Source organism: Eulemur rufifrons, chromosome 5 (assembly GCF_041146395.1).
Source record: "Eulemur rufifrons isolate Redbay chromosome 5, OSU_ERuf_1, whole genome shotgun sequence".
NCBI classification, from domain to species: domain Eukaryota; kingdom Metazoa; phylum Chordata; class Mammalia; order Primates; family Lemuridae; genus Eulemur; species Eulemur rufifrons.
In genome coordinates, this window is record NC_090987.1 from 246,249 (window position 1) to 263,461 (window position 17,213).

The window sequence follows — 17,213 nt, forward strand, 5'->3', positions numbered from 1 at the left end:
GTTCCCTAGATGTTCTGTTCCCCAGCTCTCTCCTGGGCGTGAGCCAGCCGCAGTCCGGACCCCACAGCCTCAGACGCGTGACTCCGCCCCTGCCTGAGTCCTGTTCCTGAGAGCCTCGCAGGTGACCCTCCCCGAGCTCTGCTGCGAATGAAGTCAGTTCCTCTGGGAAGACGCAGGTGCGCGCTCTCTCTCTTACGTTCTGCTTCTCCCTCCAGAAGAAACCTCTGAGCCAGGGGCTGGGACAGCAGCGAGCTTCAGTCCGAGTGACACCCCCTCCAGGAGCTGAGGTCCCATCGGCTCCGCTCCAGGCCTGGAATCACCTGTGAGCCTGCGCCCCACTCGGAGCAGGGATGGGAACACTAGGGGAGCCCCCACCCCTCCCCCAGCCTCCCCTAGGGCCCAGCCTCAGCAACAGGCAGGTGGGGACGGGTGAGGGACACTGGTCTTGCCCCCCAGGGCTGAAACTCTGTCTTCGGCCGCAGCGGACACACCTGAGTGGATCCTGCCTCGCTGAGCTGGGAGGGGAGGAGGGAAGGGTTTTGGTTCAGTCACCACAGATTTCTTATCAAATATTCATAGACATTTTTCAATAGATGTTTCTTCACTTGCTGTTTGCCCTTTCGGACCATTTCCAGAGACCTTAATTAAATGGTTGGGGTTTTCAAACTCACTGCACCAGTGTCCTAGGGAGAGTGTTAGCCCAGCCCTCCACACCTGCGAGGACAAGGACACACTCACCTTGTGGCGAGGGTCGGATGGTCGCCGGCCTGCATCAGTGACAGGCACCTACTGGGTGCTCGGTACCTTGTAACCGTTATTGCAGAGCAGCGCTGCTCTGGGCTGGATTGCGTCCTCCAGAAAGAGACAGTGAAGCCCTAACCTCTGGCACCTCTGAATGTGACCTGACTTGAAAACAGGGCCGTTCAGCTGTAATTGCGCAAGACGAGGTCACCATGGAGCCCAGCGGTGGCTGCTGGCTCACGAGGAGACACAGATGAGGTGTCATGTGACGTTGCTGGCATGGTGAAGCCGAGGAGCACCCGGGGCCCCCGGCAGCGGGGAGAGGCAGGACGGACCCTGCTTGCAGGCTCTGGATGAGCGCAGCCCCGCTGAGCCTCGGTTTGTTTGAGCTGCCAGTGTCTGCTCATCCGCTGTGGCAGCCCCGGGGCCGACAGGGCGGCAGTGGTCCCCATGTCCCTCCAGGATGCCACGTCACACCACACGTCCTGCCCCTGGTGCTGCCCCTTCCTCAGGGGCCTGGAAGTGCCAGGCCAGGTCCTTCCAGAGCACCTGCTGCGGGAGTGTGGCCCCCAGCGGGCACCACCCCTGGGGCTGCCCCACCACGGCCCCGGCGCAAAGCCTGCCAGTGCCCGGGAGCCCAGGCCGAGTTCTCTTCCTCCTGGGGAGGCTCCAGGTGCTGAGGCCGCCGTGGCGGGAGGGGAGGCCTGAATCCAGACCCGAGAGTCACCTCTGAGGTCTCTCCGTGGGGAGGGAACAGCTTCCCTGCTCGCCCGGCCCACTCTGATTTGGGATTCTGCGCCCGGTGAAAGGAGGCCTGGTTCCTCCAGGCTGTGCCGGGAGCCAGACCGCAGCCGACCTGCTGCAGGGCCGCCTCCCCTCCGTGGCGGGCAGGGCGGCTTGGGGGCGATGGGGAGCAAACGGCTTCCGAGCAGGGAGGAAGGCGAGCGTGTGGACGCTGGGCAAACCCCGCGTGGCCCGCAGCTCCATCAGGACCTCCCGCAACATGCTAAGCAAGAAGAATGTCCGTTTCTATCTTGATTTCTTTTGGAAAACACCTGTGGGCTGCGCTGACGTTCCCGTAGAATGTGCGGGTGTGTGTGCAGGTGAGAACACTGCGTGAGCTTCGTGCCCGGCAGGAGACGTGGCCCCTTCCTGGCCCCGAGGGCCCCGCTGGCCCCGGCCGACCACGGGTTCCTGGAGGTCTGACCGTCGCGCTGAGCTTTGCCTCTAGGAAGTCAGGAATGTGCACAAAGGCCGGGGCACAAGTTGCTCTGCACCTTGGAGCTGTCTCCTCTGCTCAGGACGAGGAGTGGCCGTGACCAAACACCCCTCCCTGCTGCAGGGCTGTGGCGGGGGCTCGGGGGCTCCCGACACTGGGGACCTGCTCGTCACCAGCTCTGGCCTGGTGGGAAATAAATCACGTTTTTAACTTCTGGCAAGATTTTGGGTTTATCCCTGTGAAATCAACAATTGTATTCCTCTTGCAAAATAATACTAGTTTTAAATGGCAATACTCTTAACTTTTTTCTTCAAACTGCTTGGTTTACTCAAATCTGCTCAATTAAGTAGCAACCCGAGGCAGGCCAAGGCCATCTTTGCCTCAGCCTTGGATAGGCTGCTCTTTTTATTTTCCTTTTTGATGCTAAATTACTTTCATTTTTTACACGTGCACAGCGTTCTGGACGGCAGAGCGGGCGGAGGAGGGAGGCCGCACCCTCGCTGCCGACTGCCTGGCCGGAGGGAGCAGAACCCCCCAGACACGGGCCTGAGCCACAGCTCGGGTTCACCGAGCTTCCCAAACTATTTTTAAAGTGCTTTGGTTCAATAAAGCTCTAAACAAGTTTTGCCAGGCACTTTTTCCATTAATTTTTAAACTGGAGTGAATTTCAAGGGAAATTTAATCCATGTGTTTCTGATTCATTTACACTTAACTCATCGAGAAGTTGGGCTGGAACCGTTTGATGTCCAAGAAGACGGGCGGCTTTTTATGTGCCTGCTTGAGCCGCTTTTGCTTCTTAGAAACAGGAAGTGGCGTCTTGCCAAAGTGTAAATGAACATAAACTGCTCAACAATGATGTTGTTTCAAATCTCAGACCCCACAGGCGCAGGGCGGTCCCGGCCCCCCGGGCTCCTGGCCTGCACCACGTGCCCTCGCGGAGTCGGGTGGGGGCACTGCAGCCCCCCCCCCCCCCCCCCCGTCTTTCTTTAAATTGTGGTGAAATACACGTAACACAAACTTTACCACCTTGAACGCTTTTAAGCACACAGTTCAGTGGCATCAAGCGCATTCACGTTGTCTTGTGACTGTCACCACTGTCCGTCCCAGAGCTCTCTCGTCCTCCCAAACTGACTCTCCGTCCCGTGAAACACTAACTCCCCCCACCCAGTGCCTGGCAGCCGCCTTGCTCTTTCTATCTCTGTGAATCTGACAACTCCAGGCCCTCCTGGGAGTGGAGCCACACGGGGACTGTCCTCTGACTGTCCCCGGGGGCCGTCCGTGTCGTGGCCCGTGCTAGGAGCCCTTCCCCCATGGGGCCGGGGGCCGCTCCGCCCTGGGGTGCCCACCCAGCCGTCGGGGACACAGGGCTGCCTCCACCTCTGGCTGCTGCGAACAGAACCTCGTTCTGTCCCTTCCGTGCGCACCTGGGCACGGAACGGCCGGGTCACACGGTGATTCTGCGTTGAGCTTTCTGAGCGGCGGCTGCTGGGCTTTTAGGCGGCGTCCTCGTGGCCGGCACGGGGCAGCCTCGCACGGACGCCCCTCCCTCGATGAAGCTTTGGCTCTGGCCTCTGACCCCGGCGGGGAGCGTGGAGGGGTCGGCTCAGGGGGTCCTGTCCTGATGACATGATGGCAGTGGCAGCGTGGCCCCTCCTGGGTGCCGGGAGGCCCAGCTGGTGTGGGTGGCCCGTTGCCGCCCCGTCCCTCTCTCTCACAGCACCCGCCAGCAGGTGCCTGCTCACCTCCGGGGGACACAGGGCTTCAGTCCTCGTCGCCCTCACTGTGTCCTAGCGGTGCAGGGCAAGCACGGTGTCCCCACACGTCACACGTCCTCACGTGCAGCGGGTCAGGCCTGGCAGCCCCTCCTGGACACTGTGACGGGTCCTGGGCCACCGGGCAGGCAGCTGAGACACGGCCCGGCCAGCCCGGGCATGGTCAGCGGCACACGCTTGCGGCCAGCCCTGACGGGCAGCCCTGACTCCGCAGCCGTCACCCCTGCTCCGCCTGCTGCCCCAGGCGGCTCCTGGGAACCAGCTCTGCGGATGGGGTGCAGGTGACAATGGCCCCCGTCCGGTGGCGAGTGCTGGGTGTCCACGGGGCGAGGGGTCTCGGAGCCCACGGTGCTGTGATGGGGCGAGAGGGGACACAGGGCCCGGGTGGGAGAGACAGCAGGCGCCACGGGCAGGGCACCGGGAAGGGTTTTCCAACAGCCCCTGTGCTTAGGTTTTGGCATTTTGGGGTCCCTCCACCCCTCCCATACCCTTTAAACCCAACTCTTGGCTCCAGGACTTACCTCTTGCCGCCAGGCGGGCACCTTCTGGCACTTTCCGGCTTCTCCCCGCTCACCCCAGGCCGTCCTCAGCAGCTTCCGGTAGCTCCATCCCATGAAGTCTGAGTTCCAGAGCTCCGTGGGTTTCCGGAATGTGCAGCCTCACTTTAGCCGGGTCCGCCCCTGGCCACAGCCCCCACGACCCCACCCCGGCTGCCTCCGACCTGTGCTGCCTGGGTTTCAAGGTCACCGAGCGCACAGAACCCGGAGGCCATCTGATCTCTGACCCCCAAGATCCCAGAGCCCGGCTGGCCCAGTGGATGCATTTCTTGTCTTCTAGCACCCCCTTCTGGAAACTTCTGAGGTTACACCTGTTCCCGGTGGCGCCAGCACAGGCTGGCGATGGAGGACGGACACCGGCAAGAGCCGGGCGCTGGGGGATGGCAGGCTGGTGGGAGCAGCGTCTGCCTGTCTCAGTGCCCTGGTGCTCACGGGGCCGGGCAGCTCCGGACACCAGCTCTTCAGGACACAGAGCAGCCTCTGGCAGAACAGGTCCCCTCCGGGGGTGACCCTAGCCCTGCGCACCTGTCACTGACCAGCACCCCAGGTCAGGACAGAGAGGGGGCGCCAGGCAGACGCCCAGGGTGGGGCCGGGGGCTCGGTGCAGGGGGGCCCGGTGCGCCTGCCCAGGACGGCCGTGGGCCCTCCCGGCGCCGGGAAGCCGGCCGGGGACCGGGGAGCCTGCTGTGATTTCTGCAGCTTTTCTGGAGGTCTAAAGTCACTCTAAGATAAGGAGTTTTCATGAAGGACATACGGGCCAGTCCCTGCCAAAGGGGTCCAGAGGCTGGGCCCCTCTGGAGCCCCCAGGTCCAGCTCTGTGCAGGGGGCCGCTCCTGAGCAGAATTGGGGTGCTTGTTTGGCTGCGTGGGGGGCTCTCAGCGGCTCTGACCCCAGGGCAGGCCGTGGGGACCCTGAGGTGGGGAGAGCTGGGGAAACAGGCAGGGCTGTGGGGGTGGGGGGCTGTGGGGGACGGGGAGGGGGACGGCTGTGGGGGGCCCTCCGGCTCTCCCTGCCCCACCCCCAGGAGCTGGCCAGGTGAGGTGTCCTCCTGCCCATGGGGAAGCTCTATGGGTTCTGGGCCCCAGGGAGCCCCGCTGGGGAGACGGCAGCCAAGGTCGGGCCTGGGCCTTTCCCAGCCGCCATGAACCGGGGAGGGGACCAGCTGCAGGTCGTCCCCACAGACCTGAATGCAACTCCCTGCTGCCCAGCAACCTCGGTGGTCCCCGATACCCCTCGTGGCAGAGGGTGCTGGGCCACAGGGAGCCTTGGTCGGGGGGAAGCAGGAGGGGCCCCTGGGCTGTGCCCATCGTCCGAGGCCTCCGCCCTCCAGCCCCGCCCTGCTGAGGCCTCCAGGCCTCGGAAGCTGGGGTGAGGGTGGCCGTCTGAGGGCCGGCCCAGGGGCCCAAGTGCCCGGCCTCAGGGCCACACCAGGGGCCTCCCCAGGGGCTGAGACCACCGAGCAGCTCTGTTCCGAGTGGCGGCTGCATGTCCAGGCCCCGCAAGACGCGCTGCGGTGGGTGGGGGAGGGATTCTTGGCCGCAGCTCCTGCAGGAGCGTCTTGGCCGCTGGACACGGAGCCCACAGCTGCCAGGTCAGGGCCGAGGAGAGGTCTTGGGGAGGAGATCCCGAGGGTGGCCTGGGCCTGAGGGGGCTCCACCTTCAGGGCTGTCCCTGCGTTCTGGATCCCTGCAGGGTCTCAGCACCCTTTGCGTCCCAGAATGGGCTCCTGCGTCGGGGATGGGCTCACTTCTTGGGCCCAGGGAGGAGTCAGGTCCCCGAGGGGAGGGTCAGGGAGGTCCCCCGGTATGCAGAGGGACAAGGTCCTGGCTGGAGCGCTGCCCACCGGCCCTGGAGAACTGGAGGAGTGGCCGGCAGTGAGCAGGACGCCAGGCCCGCAGGTGACCAGGCTCTTATGGCAGAAGGTGGAGGCACAAGCCGGCTGGAGCGGCGCCCCTGCACCTCCTACACCTTTTGGAGTGGGGAGCCCCCTTGTCACTGGGCGACAACAGGCAGGACATTTTGCCAGAACACGGGGCGGTGCTCAGAGCTCACACCTGGCCCTGGCCCGGGCAGGTCCGTGTCATCTGGGCGCCAGCTCACCGGCCGCCCGGCCCACGGCCGCTGGTGCAGCTCAGCACTTGGCCCCCGCGCCCATGAGAGACTTTGCAAGAGGGCAGCAGGCGACTGTCCCCAGAGACACCCTCCCTGCAGCAGGCGGCACCACAGCAGGGGAGGTGCTGGTGCCGCCCCCCAGACCTTCTCCCTGTCTGTCCTCAGCTCAATTCCTCCTTATCACATTTTAAAACTTTGCAGTTGGATTAACTGTGGATTGCGAAGAGGTGTGGGGACATGAGGGGATGTCACCCAGCCTCCCCTTCCGTCCTGCGTCAGCCCAGTGTGCAGACGGCCCTGCCGCACCTGCTCGGGCTCCACGGTGTCCTGCCAGCACGGCGCCCGCCACGGCCCCAGCAGCCGCATCACCCGGTGTCACTGGCTTGGAGTTTTTCTCTGTCTTCATCAGCCTGTTGACGGCCAGAGGTTTACAGCTGCCGACGTTCTGTGTCACCGCCACCGACCCCGTCCTCCCCGTTCTCTGCATCCTGCTCTCTGTGGGCTTATTTTGCTATTTCTCTTCCGGCTTTGACTTGAGACCCTTCCCCCTAATATAAGCATTTGAATCTGTGAACTTTGCTCAAGCACTGCGTTTGCTGTATGTCCAACTTTGACAAATCTTCATTATCACTCAGTTGAAATCGTTTATAATTTCTCTGATCGTTTTTCCTGGACGCGTGGGTTCCTCAGAAGTGCGCTGTCTGCCTTCCCGCTGCTCCGGTTCTGCAGGTGACCCTGGGCACCCGGCCTCGGGGGCACCCCGCAGAGCTGGGGCTGGGAGGCGGGCGGCGGACGGGGCTGCCCCAGCAGGCGGCAGCTCTCTGGACCAGCCCCAGCCCTGGACGGCCGTCGTTCTGCCGTGCTCCCCCCAATCCATTGCACCCACTTTCCACCCCGACTTCTGCCCTCCCGGGCTCCCTCTGTCTCCCAGGGCGCTGCACCCTCGCCCCCGCCCTGTCACCCTCCGCGGCTTCTGTCCTGTGTAAGCTGCTTCTCCATCGGGCCACCTCGGCCTTCTGGCTGAAGTGCTTGGTCCGTTTACGGAAGTCTTGGTGCCCTCCCGAGACGTGGAGGGCAGATGGTGCGGTCCGGCCTCTCTGGTGGACGAGACGACCCCCAGGCCTGGGCGGGGGGGCTTCAGGAGAGGGGCCCTGCTCTGCCACAGGTGGGGACGGGCACCCAGCTTGCCTGGTCCACACTGTTGGGGTCTTTCTGCTGCCGCCTCTTTGCTGGGCCCTAACCGGGACAGGAGGGAACAGGTGGTCTCTTCCGCAGTCGATTCCGGCTTCTCGGGTGTGGGGTGCAGGCTTTGGACGTGCAGCGCAGCCCTCGCTGACTCGGAGGTACTGGACGAGAAGGCCGCTGTGTGCACCTGCCCTGAGGCTCATCAGTCTGGCTCAGAGTCGTACCCAAGTGCTGTGTCCAAAGGTTCACGCCTGTGTTTCTCAGGTCATCCACAGTTCACTGCAGCTCTGCCCGCCAACTTCACGGCTGGGAGGTTTACCAACATGCCGTGCGAAGGTGAGCAGCTGTCTGGCCGCACTTGGACCCTGGAAGGTGTCTTGAATCCGGCGCCCCTAATCCAAACTGTGCTTCCAGAGGAGAGACAAAGGCGTCGTGAAGCTCCAGTCAGCCAGAGCCAGCGATTCCGGACACTAACTACACACCCAGGGGAAAACCCGCCCGGCAACCTCCGCGGATGCCTGACGTTCCAGACAAGCTGAAGCAGCGACACCGTGTGGGCAAAGTGGGGAATGTCCCCTGGCCCCGCGTCCATCTGGAAATTTACAGTGCTCCAGCAACCCAAAGTCAGCCTGGTAGACAATCTCCATTCAAAAGGCATTGATAAGAACTTTCGGGGAGACATCAGCTCTGTTGCTTTAATTGGGGCTGCGGATTTCTCCGTGGACAGTGGCTGGGGATGGGGGAGCCGGGGCAGGTGCCACCAGGTCCCCAGCTTGTCGTGCAATTCCCTCGGAGCACCGTGGAGCAGCCCCACGGCCTGGGAGCCAGGGCCACACTCGATGGGCAGCCACATGGACACGCAGCACCTGGCGCATCCTGTTGTAGAAAACCGGAAGAAACTTCCAACAGCAGGCGCTGCTGTGGGCGGCAACTTGGATCGGGGATAAGACCCCCGGGTGTAGCTCAGCACGGAGAACACCAACTCCTGGCCCCACAGCAACCCCCAACCCAACAGAAGCCCCTGGCGCACAGACGTCATTACAGCTTGGCAAGGAAAGGGCTTTTTCTAGCCTAACATCAATTCCTGTGTGTTCTAACCAAGGAAACCAGGAAAACCTGCTACGAGGCGAGGGTGACATCCCAGTGATGTGAGTGTCACGGGACAGCTGACTCCCGTACAGGGAGATGGAGCCTGCGTGTGGTTTCACGGCTGTGAGAGGGATGGAGGTTTGGAAACAAGGGCACCACCAGCAGTGCCCCGGGGACGGCTCACGCTCACAGCTGCGGTGGACTCGTGTCCAGAAACGCTGCCCTTTGTTCGGCCTGTCTCTAGTGTGTGTGAGGCGAACGGATTTGTTTGCACGGACTCAGCACGTGTGAATTTCTGCAGGGAGCGAAATGTGAACAGAAAGAGAAGAGGGTGGGGGAGGGCGGGGCGTGGACGCGACACCCCACGGACGGCAAGTGCAGACCTGGCCCGAAAGCATCTAGACTTTATTGTGTTTGGGCAGGAACGACTCTCCCGCTAGAACACCAGAGAAAGAAGCACTTGATCGGTAGGAAATTGCAGAAATTAAGCTTTCGTTTCGACTCTCAGGACTCCAGAGCAAGACGGATCCCTCACAGCAGCAGTGACACACGCAGGGCTCGTTTGCAATAGAAACTCAAGCTGCTTCGAAGTGGAAATTAAGTTTTGAAAAACAGTAAGAAGGAGAAGCAGGTGAGGCCCCGACGGCGCAGGCGGACGTCCCGCGGGCTCAGGAGGCCAGCTTGCAGTAGCTGGGCGGGGACAGCTTGCGCTTCAGGTACTTGAGCAAGTAGAGCGGGAGGCAGCTGACCACGGTGATCGCCGACACTTTCCACAGGAAGGTCAAGGTGGTGATAAAGGCAACGTCTGTTGGCAAAAAACAGAGGAGAAGATGTACGCGCCACCCAGGCAGGGTCCCGGGCCCTCGCGGGCACAGCCGCGGACCTGACCGGCGGAGAGCATCGCCGCGCACACCGCGCACACCTGCAGCGCTCTCGGCCCCTCTAGCCCGCAGGCCTGCTCTGCCCTGTGTCGGCACAACTAGTTCTCTCACTAGAATAAGTGAACCCAAAGCATTAGAAAGCGACACGGGCGACGATTAATGTCGCCAAGTACCACGTAGTGGGCAGACAGCGCTTTGTGACGACTGGCTGGTCTCTATCTAAGGGGGAGCCGACTCACGGGGGCCACAGGCAGGAGGGGCGCCTGCCCGGCCCAGGCCCTCCCGCAGCTGCGCGGGCCGCGCTCAGCCAGAGCCGTGTCGCCGGGACGGGGCCACGCAACCCCCTGGTGAGAAGACGCACGTGACCCGACGCGCACACGGTGGAAAACCCTTTAGCGTGTTGTCAGAAGACGGGATAAAAAGATCCACTTCTCAGGAATCACAGGTTTGTACAGAAACCAACGATGTAGGGAAGACACCCGATCTCCGTCAGCGCGTCTGAGCCACCAAGTCGCGCGAGAGCAGCGGGCACCGCCCACACGCAGACCCGGCCGCCTCCGGAGCCCTGGGGACAGTCGCGGCACGTCACAGATGAGCTGCAGGAAGGTTTTCTTTCTGGGGAGTTAAGCACCTTTATCGGTACTGCTTTGCTACATGTCCATACCTTTGCAAGAAATAACCACCTGCCTAAGAAAGCTCCAGAAGACGCTCGCCTGCAGCCGCTCCGAGACAACGGGGGAAAGACGGCGAAGGTGGAGGCGCCCTGGGGACGCCGCACGAGGAAGGAAACCCCGTCAAAGCACCGGAAGCGGCAGGCGCGGCGCGTCTGCGACTGTGGCTCTGACCTCGGCTTCTCGGCTTGTTCCCAGGGGGCCTCCCCCGTGACCCGGACCCCGCGGCTGGGGCAGCGCACGTGGGGTTCGCGCCCAGTCCCTGCAGGGCTCCGCCGGGGGCCGGGAGCGAGCACAGACCTGCGGGGGAGCCTCCCGCGCACGCAGGGGCCGCGGGGTGCGCTGGGGCTGGCCGGGAGCGGAGGACTCCACCAGGCACGTGCCACGGCCTTTCTTTTACTGGAGACGTGGAAAATCTCCTCTCAGACCAGGCAGGGCTGCCCCACGCTCGCCGGCAGCCAGTGACTGTGTGCGGGCAGTGCGGGGCGCGGACAGGACACCCAGGCTCCGCCGCGCCGGGGAACCGAGTGAGACCCTGGGGCCCTGCGGCCCCAGCAGTCTCACCTGGCACGTTCCTTCTCTTCTCTCTGCCCTGGCTTTAAAATCCTTGAGAGAGAAGTCACACGCCGGCTACTGGCCATACCAGGCAGTTTAGGGACGGCAGGGACGGAACCCTGACGAGCGACACTGTTTGGGGGGTTCTCAAACTCTGGCCGGCCAAGGCCGAAAACTGGGGAAGAGGGAGCCGGTCTGAGGAAGGAGCGGAGCGGGGAGGCCCGAGCGCCCGGGGGAGGCTCAGAGGGCGAGGCCCAAACGGCTTTGGCTCCAGCAGTTCCCTCCCCCACAGGGCATGGCGGTGCGGGGGTCGGGGTGACTCTTCTGCCTGCCCCTGGGGTCTTGAACTCTGGGGAAGAGGAGTCAGGACACACCGACACTGGCCGTCTGGGCTGCTGTGATGTGGTGACCAAGTGAGGACGCGGCTCCCAGTGCTGGGTGCTCAGCTCTGGTCCAGCACGTGGCTCTCTGCAGGGACAGGAGGCTCAGGGAGGCGGGACCGCCTGCCAGTGGGGCTGGGGTGGTGAGGACAGCCCAGCCCTGGAGCCGACGTGGTGGACGCTCAGGAGGACAGGTGGGACCTCAGGGGCTCCTCGGCTGGGCTGCTGTGGCAGCCACACACCTGCGTCCTCCACCCGCCCTCCGCCCAGAGCGCAGGTGGAGCAGAGAGGAGCGCGCAGGGCGCTGGCCGGCGGGTGCTGGTCCCCCGGCACTGCCCTTCCTCGGAGCCTGTGCGCGGCGCCTCAGTTATGGGCAAAGCACCAACTGCACAGCTCTTTCGGGAAGACTTCTTGAAAATACACACAACTTTACTGTCTTTTAAAAAGCCAAGATGGGGAAAATCTTAACTTTATAAATGATTGCAAACAGTTTTATCTTTCCACAAAAGCAAGCTTTTGTGCTGTGAAACTCTGATATGGGTTTTACTGTGATCCACAATTTAAGACGATGTATTAAGTAACGGTAAAAAATGTTTAAAAACCACTAATAGACAATGATTCAAAAACGAATTCCAAGGCAACTTACCAAAATATTCATTTAGGAAAATGAGCGAGGCCACGTAGCAGCCCAGACTGAGGAACTCGGCCAGGACCATCAGCCAGTGCCACGTCCGGACGGTCAGCGCCACCATGAGCAGCTCGGTGAGGATCAGCGCCGTGAAGGAGATGGCCACCACGTGCACGAACTCGGACTCGAAGAGCAGCAGAGCCCCGTACATGAGGATGCCGCCTGCAAGACAGCGGGGCGGGGAGCCACCCAGACGCCCTCTGACGCACGGGAGCCACGTGGCATGCAGGTGACCACGGGAACAGCTCCCTCCTCGAGGACATCAAAATGTGGGGCCGTGTGCACACATTTAAACTCCAGTATTACGCTGGATGAGTCGGGAATATCAAGGAGAGGCTTACACACTTCTTGGTACCCGGAGGAAAAGCCCAGCTGGACTCTGACCCGTGGGAATAACTGTTTCATGCAGTACACCTGGTCTACCTGCTCCCCGCACTGCTACCAATCCCCACGCGTCTGGACCCCAGACAGAGGTGGGCACAGAACCCACATCCCCAGTCTTGCCAGTGCCCACGCAGGGAACCACTGTGCAGGGGTACAGTGTGCTGAGTGCTCGTTAACACTTTCACCTAACAGGTCAGCTCTTAGGTGACAAGCATTCGTTAAAAAAAAAAAATACCAACCCACATCACTGGAACGTTAACTTAAGAGATAAACAGAAAGCAGTACTTCACTCCCAGTGAAATTCTAAGCTGTTGGAATTGAACCTAGAGGTGAGAACAATATTGCTGAAAGAAAACAAGAAGCTCTTTGGTTCTGTGCCACCAGGGCCCATCTTACCTTGGTAAACACTGATTAACACCCAGATGAGGAAGGTCTTGAAGGACAAGGATCTTCCCTAGGGAAAGGGGATGGCTTGGTTAATAGAGACACCTGACTCTGGTGTCTGAGGGGCTCCTGCAGACCCCAGGCTCCAGCCCACCCGCCACCTGGGCCCCCGGGGAGCTCGGCAGGGGCGCCCCGCAGAGGCCCTGCTGGGGACACCTGGGTTAGAGGTCACTGTTCTCTTTTGTTTGATCTTCCCAGTAGCCTAGGAGACGATGGAGATAAACAAACATCTCAGTGAACTAGGGGATAAGAACTCTTTGTAAAAGTAATTTTGCTAAAAATAATTTCCCTTTACTTCTTTATTTCTTGGTAACAAGTATGTATACGTTTACTTTTTAGTTTCTTCAGATCAAAAAATACAAAAGGTAACAGCTCTTCAGTGAGGACGGCCCACCCTGACTACAGTAAAAATTACATCCCTTAAATCCTTTCTGGGAAAGATGTCACATAAACAAATCCCACATCGACAAACATAATGGATTCTTGAGTAATAACTTTTGCTTTTTGAAACTTGAGACAGGTTACTAGGGATGGGCCAGGACAGAATTGTGGTCCGTGGTCTCGTCTAACACTCCTGAGGACATTCGTAATCCAGGATGGAGACTGAGTCATTAATCACCTGCACCCACTTGTTGGTGCCAAAGATTTGCTAAGGATGATGCAAGTGTTGACGGAAAAAACAAATTCTGCCACAATATTTAAAGAGGTTTATTCTGAGCCCAATATGCGTGACCATGGCCTGGGGGCACGATCGCAGGAGTCCTGAGGAAGTTCGCGGCGCGAGGCGGCAGGTGGCCGTCTGGTTTCACAGGAACCGGAGGTGAGACCGTAAACCAACACGTGGAAGGTACGTGTTGGTTCAGCCCGAAAAGGTGGGAAATCTCGAAGTGGGGCCATGGGTCGCAGGTGGGTTTTAGGGACTGTTCAGTTGGCAGCTGGTTGAAAGTTACGCTTTGTCTGAACACCTGGAGCCGGCAGGAAGACGCCCGAGTTCAGACGGGGGCTGCTGGGATGCCGGAGCCACGACCAGGGGGCCTGTCCCGTGGTGCAACTCCAGAGTGCTGTGGACAGTAAGCTGCTTCATACCGGGTTGATAAAAACCCATTAATGAGACTTCCCGGTTTGTAGGGCGTGACTCACCAGGCCTTCAGGAATTTAGGGAAGAGAACAAAAAGGTCAGAGTTCAGTCCTCCGTGTCAGGACGAGCCAGTGGAGACAGCACCAGCACCCGTCTTTCCACCGAGCTTCCCGGTGCCTGCCGGCGGCAGGTGCGCAGAGCAGACACCGTTTCCACTTACAGATGAAGGAACGTGAGACGTCCGCTGACTTCCTCACGTCCACGCTGCGGGCTGCTGGTGCTAAGACGCGCAACCGACCGGCGTCCCAGGTTCTGCATTGGGTCTGGGGCTTCCCCTGCCCCCAGAGTCCCGTGAGGACCGTGGACAGGCAGATCTGAGTCACGAGGCAACTTAAGGAGCCACAAAGGAAAGAGGGAGCTTCGTGGAAGCTCCGCGACACCAGAAGACACGGCAGGGACGCGGGAGGCCAGCGCGGCGGAGTCCGCTGAGCAGGTCTGACGCTCCCGCCCTCACAGAGAGGCGCCGCGCCCCGCACCTCCCACGTCGCAGCAATAGAGTCTGAGTCTGGCTGCTCGCGCACAGCGAGACGCATCTAGGAATCAGCCGTGTTCTGGCAACGGACGGCTCCTCCCGCCGACCATGCAGCCTGGCGGGAGTGGAGACCCGGCCCCCGTCTGTGGCCCCCAACCGAGGACTGGCAGACGGCGGCTCCCGCGCCCAGCCTGCGTCCGATACTGGGCGGTCGCAGCCGGGTGCCACAGCGCAGACCGCCTTGGGGACGCGCACAGGCAGCTTCGCCACAGTCCTGCAGCTTCAATAAGGAAAAACAACTAAATTTCACCAACTTTAGGGCTCAGTACTTTGGTGCTACTTTGTTTTCAAAGGATCTGAAGTGTATTAGATTTTTAAAAAAATAAATACTAAAGATAAAAAGTACAGATTTTTGGACCTTAGAGAAAATAAGTGACTGAATTTCTGTCAAAAAAACACAGGAATGGTGTCCTGACCTTAAGACACTGAGACATTCTACGCTGTGATCACCTTAACGAAGCGGAAAGCGAACACTGTCCAGAGAGGCTCCTCAGACCTGAGCGTGACGCCCCTGTTCAGCTGACGCAGCTCGTGACGAGGAACCTGACCCCACGGCGACAGCTGCAGCCGACCAGCGGCTCTGCCGGACGCTCCTGTCCCTCGAGCAACTCAGACATCCCTGTGACACTCGCGACCCAGGAACACTCCTGTCCCTCGAGCAACTCAGACATCCCTGTGACACTCGCGACCCAGGAACACTCCTGTCCCTCGAGCAACTCAGACATCCCTGTGACACTCGCGACCCAGGAACACTCCTGTCCCTCGAGCAACTCACACATTCCTGTGACACTCGCGACCCAGGAACACTCCTGTCCCTCGAGCAACTCACACATTCCTGTGACACTCGCGACCCAGGAACACTCCTGTCCCTCGAGCAACTCAGACATCCCTGTGACACTCGCGACCCAGGAACACTCCTGTCCCTCGAGCAACTCACACATCCCTGTGACACTCGCGACCCAGGAACACTCCTGTCCCTCGAGCAACTCACACATTCCTGTGACACTCGCGACCCAGGAACACTCCTGTCCCTCGAGCAACTCAGACATCCCTGTGACACTCGCGACCCAGGAACACTCCTGTCCCTCGAGTAACTCAGACATCCCCACGCAGAGATGCTGGCAGGTCCAATCAAACCCTGGAAAACGGCAGAAACGCGCCGGCGCCGTCCTCCGATAGTGAGACGGCGGCTGCGGCATCGCGGCCCTGCAGCGAGGACACCCGCAGCCTGTGGCCAGCGCCGCAGCGGGTGACGAGGCCTTGGGGACTGTGCCTCTGCCCCGGCACTGACTGCCCGGCTTCAGGGCAGCTCACCTCGTGCCACCTTGCCCTTGAGAAGCCCGTTCCTCCCCACTGCGCGGCGGCACTCAAGAGAGCGTGTGTCGGTCTCTGGACACGAGGCGGCACCGGAGCTGCCAGAATCCTCGTCGTCTCCAGCAGCGCCCTGCGGGCCCGATCTCGGATCCTGCCCCGCGCTGTCCCAACGGCCTCCCCACCTGGGACCCCAAAGTCCCTCTGCTGGTCGGGTGATCCCTTCTGGTAGGCAGAGTGGCATCAGCATCACGGTAACGCTTGATGGTTACCTTGTATCCTTTGTTGCACTGGTGAACTGGCTTTACTTGTCCTGATTATAAAAGTAGTGGGCATTTTGTATTTTTTCAAGGAATTATAAAGTCTTTATTTCATCAGATTCTTACGGTAACATGATGAAATACAAAAGTTAGCATGACCTACCCAGTACCTCTCTGGCTAGTTAGTAGTTAGCTGGACTACAGTCTAGTTTGTTAGTTGGTGGTTAGCTGGATTAGAGGCTAGTTTGTTAGTAGGTGGTTAGCTGGATTAGAGGCTAGTTTGTTAGTAGGTGGTTAGCTGGATTAGAGGCTAGTTTGTTAGCAGGTGGTTAGCTGGATTAGAGGCTAGTTTGTTAGTAGGTGGTTAGCTGGATTAGAGGCTAGTTTGTTAGTAGGTGGTTAGCTGGATTAGAGGCCAGTTTCTTTAACGCCCAATCCAATTCTTTCTTTACTGTACAACACTGCTACAGCTTTAAAAACGTGAGTTGATAATTTCAGATCATCAACTGCAAACCTAAGTTTGGCTGAGGGTGAGTGGTTTGTTCCCAGTGTCGGTTCAGAGAGACGCACCCCGCAGAGCGGCCCAGTCGCCACAAGCTGCACCTGGAGAGCTGGGAGACTTTCCGCCCTGCGTCCCTCCTTACACGGTCCATGCTATGAAAAATGTACTTTCATGAAAAATAAACAAATCCTCCTTGAGGAATATTTTAACCTTAACAGAGCACAGTTTTAAACCAAACGAACGGATCCTCTGCAGTTGCAGGTGCAGGGAGTTTCCTGGGGGGGTTTTCCTCAGAGGCATCACTGCGAGCCCTGTTAGCACACGTGGGCCTCAGGCAGAGACGCCGCGCCGGTCGTCTCTCAGCCCACAGTACAGAGAGGTTTTGGAAAGTGCAGGAACTCCTACTCAGTGAACCTGTGACTTCCAGCCTGGGACGCCACGGTCCGCAGCAGACACGCAGGACGCTGCTCTTACAGCAAGAGCGACAATGCCGACCCGGCGGAACCACAGCCACGGGCACCTCACACAGAGGTCAGGACGTAAGCTCTTCCCAGACATCTGGGAAGCTCAGTGGTCTGTTTGCTAAATTCAAAAAAGTTCCATAAAGGGTTTACAGAATCCTTTAAAATTCTAAATTTATATATGATATTAGAGCTTTATTGCAAACATGAGAAATTTTTTTTCCCTGGGATGTTTTCCTCTTTTTGAAGTTTAGCTCAAAGGGAACAATGTCAAAAATAATTAGGAGACATAAAAAAATGTGGAAGGACAGAGAATAATTACTCAGAAGAT

At 59.8% G+C, this 17,213-nt stretch overlaps 1 protein-coding gene across 2 annotated transcripts in view; it reads right to left on the reverse strand.

The window, feature by feature from the left end:
- Positions 1-9,072: 9,072 nt before the first annotated feature.
- The window catches only part of ATP9B (ATPase phospholipid transporting 9B (putative)), a 189,957-nt gene continuing 181,816 nt past the window's right edge, over positions 9,073-17,213 (reverse strand). The window contains exons 27-30 of one of the 2 annotated variants that reach the window (XM_069468331.1): positions 12,631-12,688; positions 11,805-12,012; positions 10,244-10,278; positions 9,073-9,480 (exon numbers count right to left, since the gene is read on the reverse strand). In XM_069468331.1, the coding sequence (XP_069324432.1) occupies positions 9,344-9,480; positions 10,244-10,278; positions 11,805-12,012; positions 12,631-12,688 (438 nt within the window). In that variant the 3' untranslated portion in view covers positions 9,073-9,343. The remainder of the gene's footprint in view (positions 9,481-10,243; positions 10,279-11,804; positions 12,013-12,630; positions 12,689-17,213) is intronic. The other variant, XM_069468330.1, reaches the window with a different exon arrangement.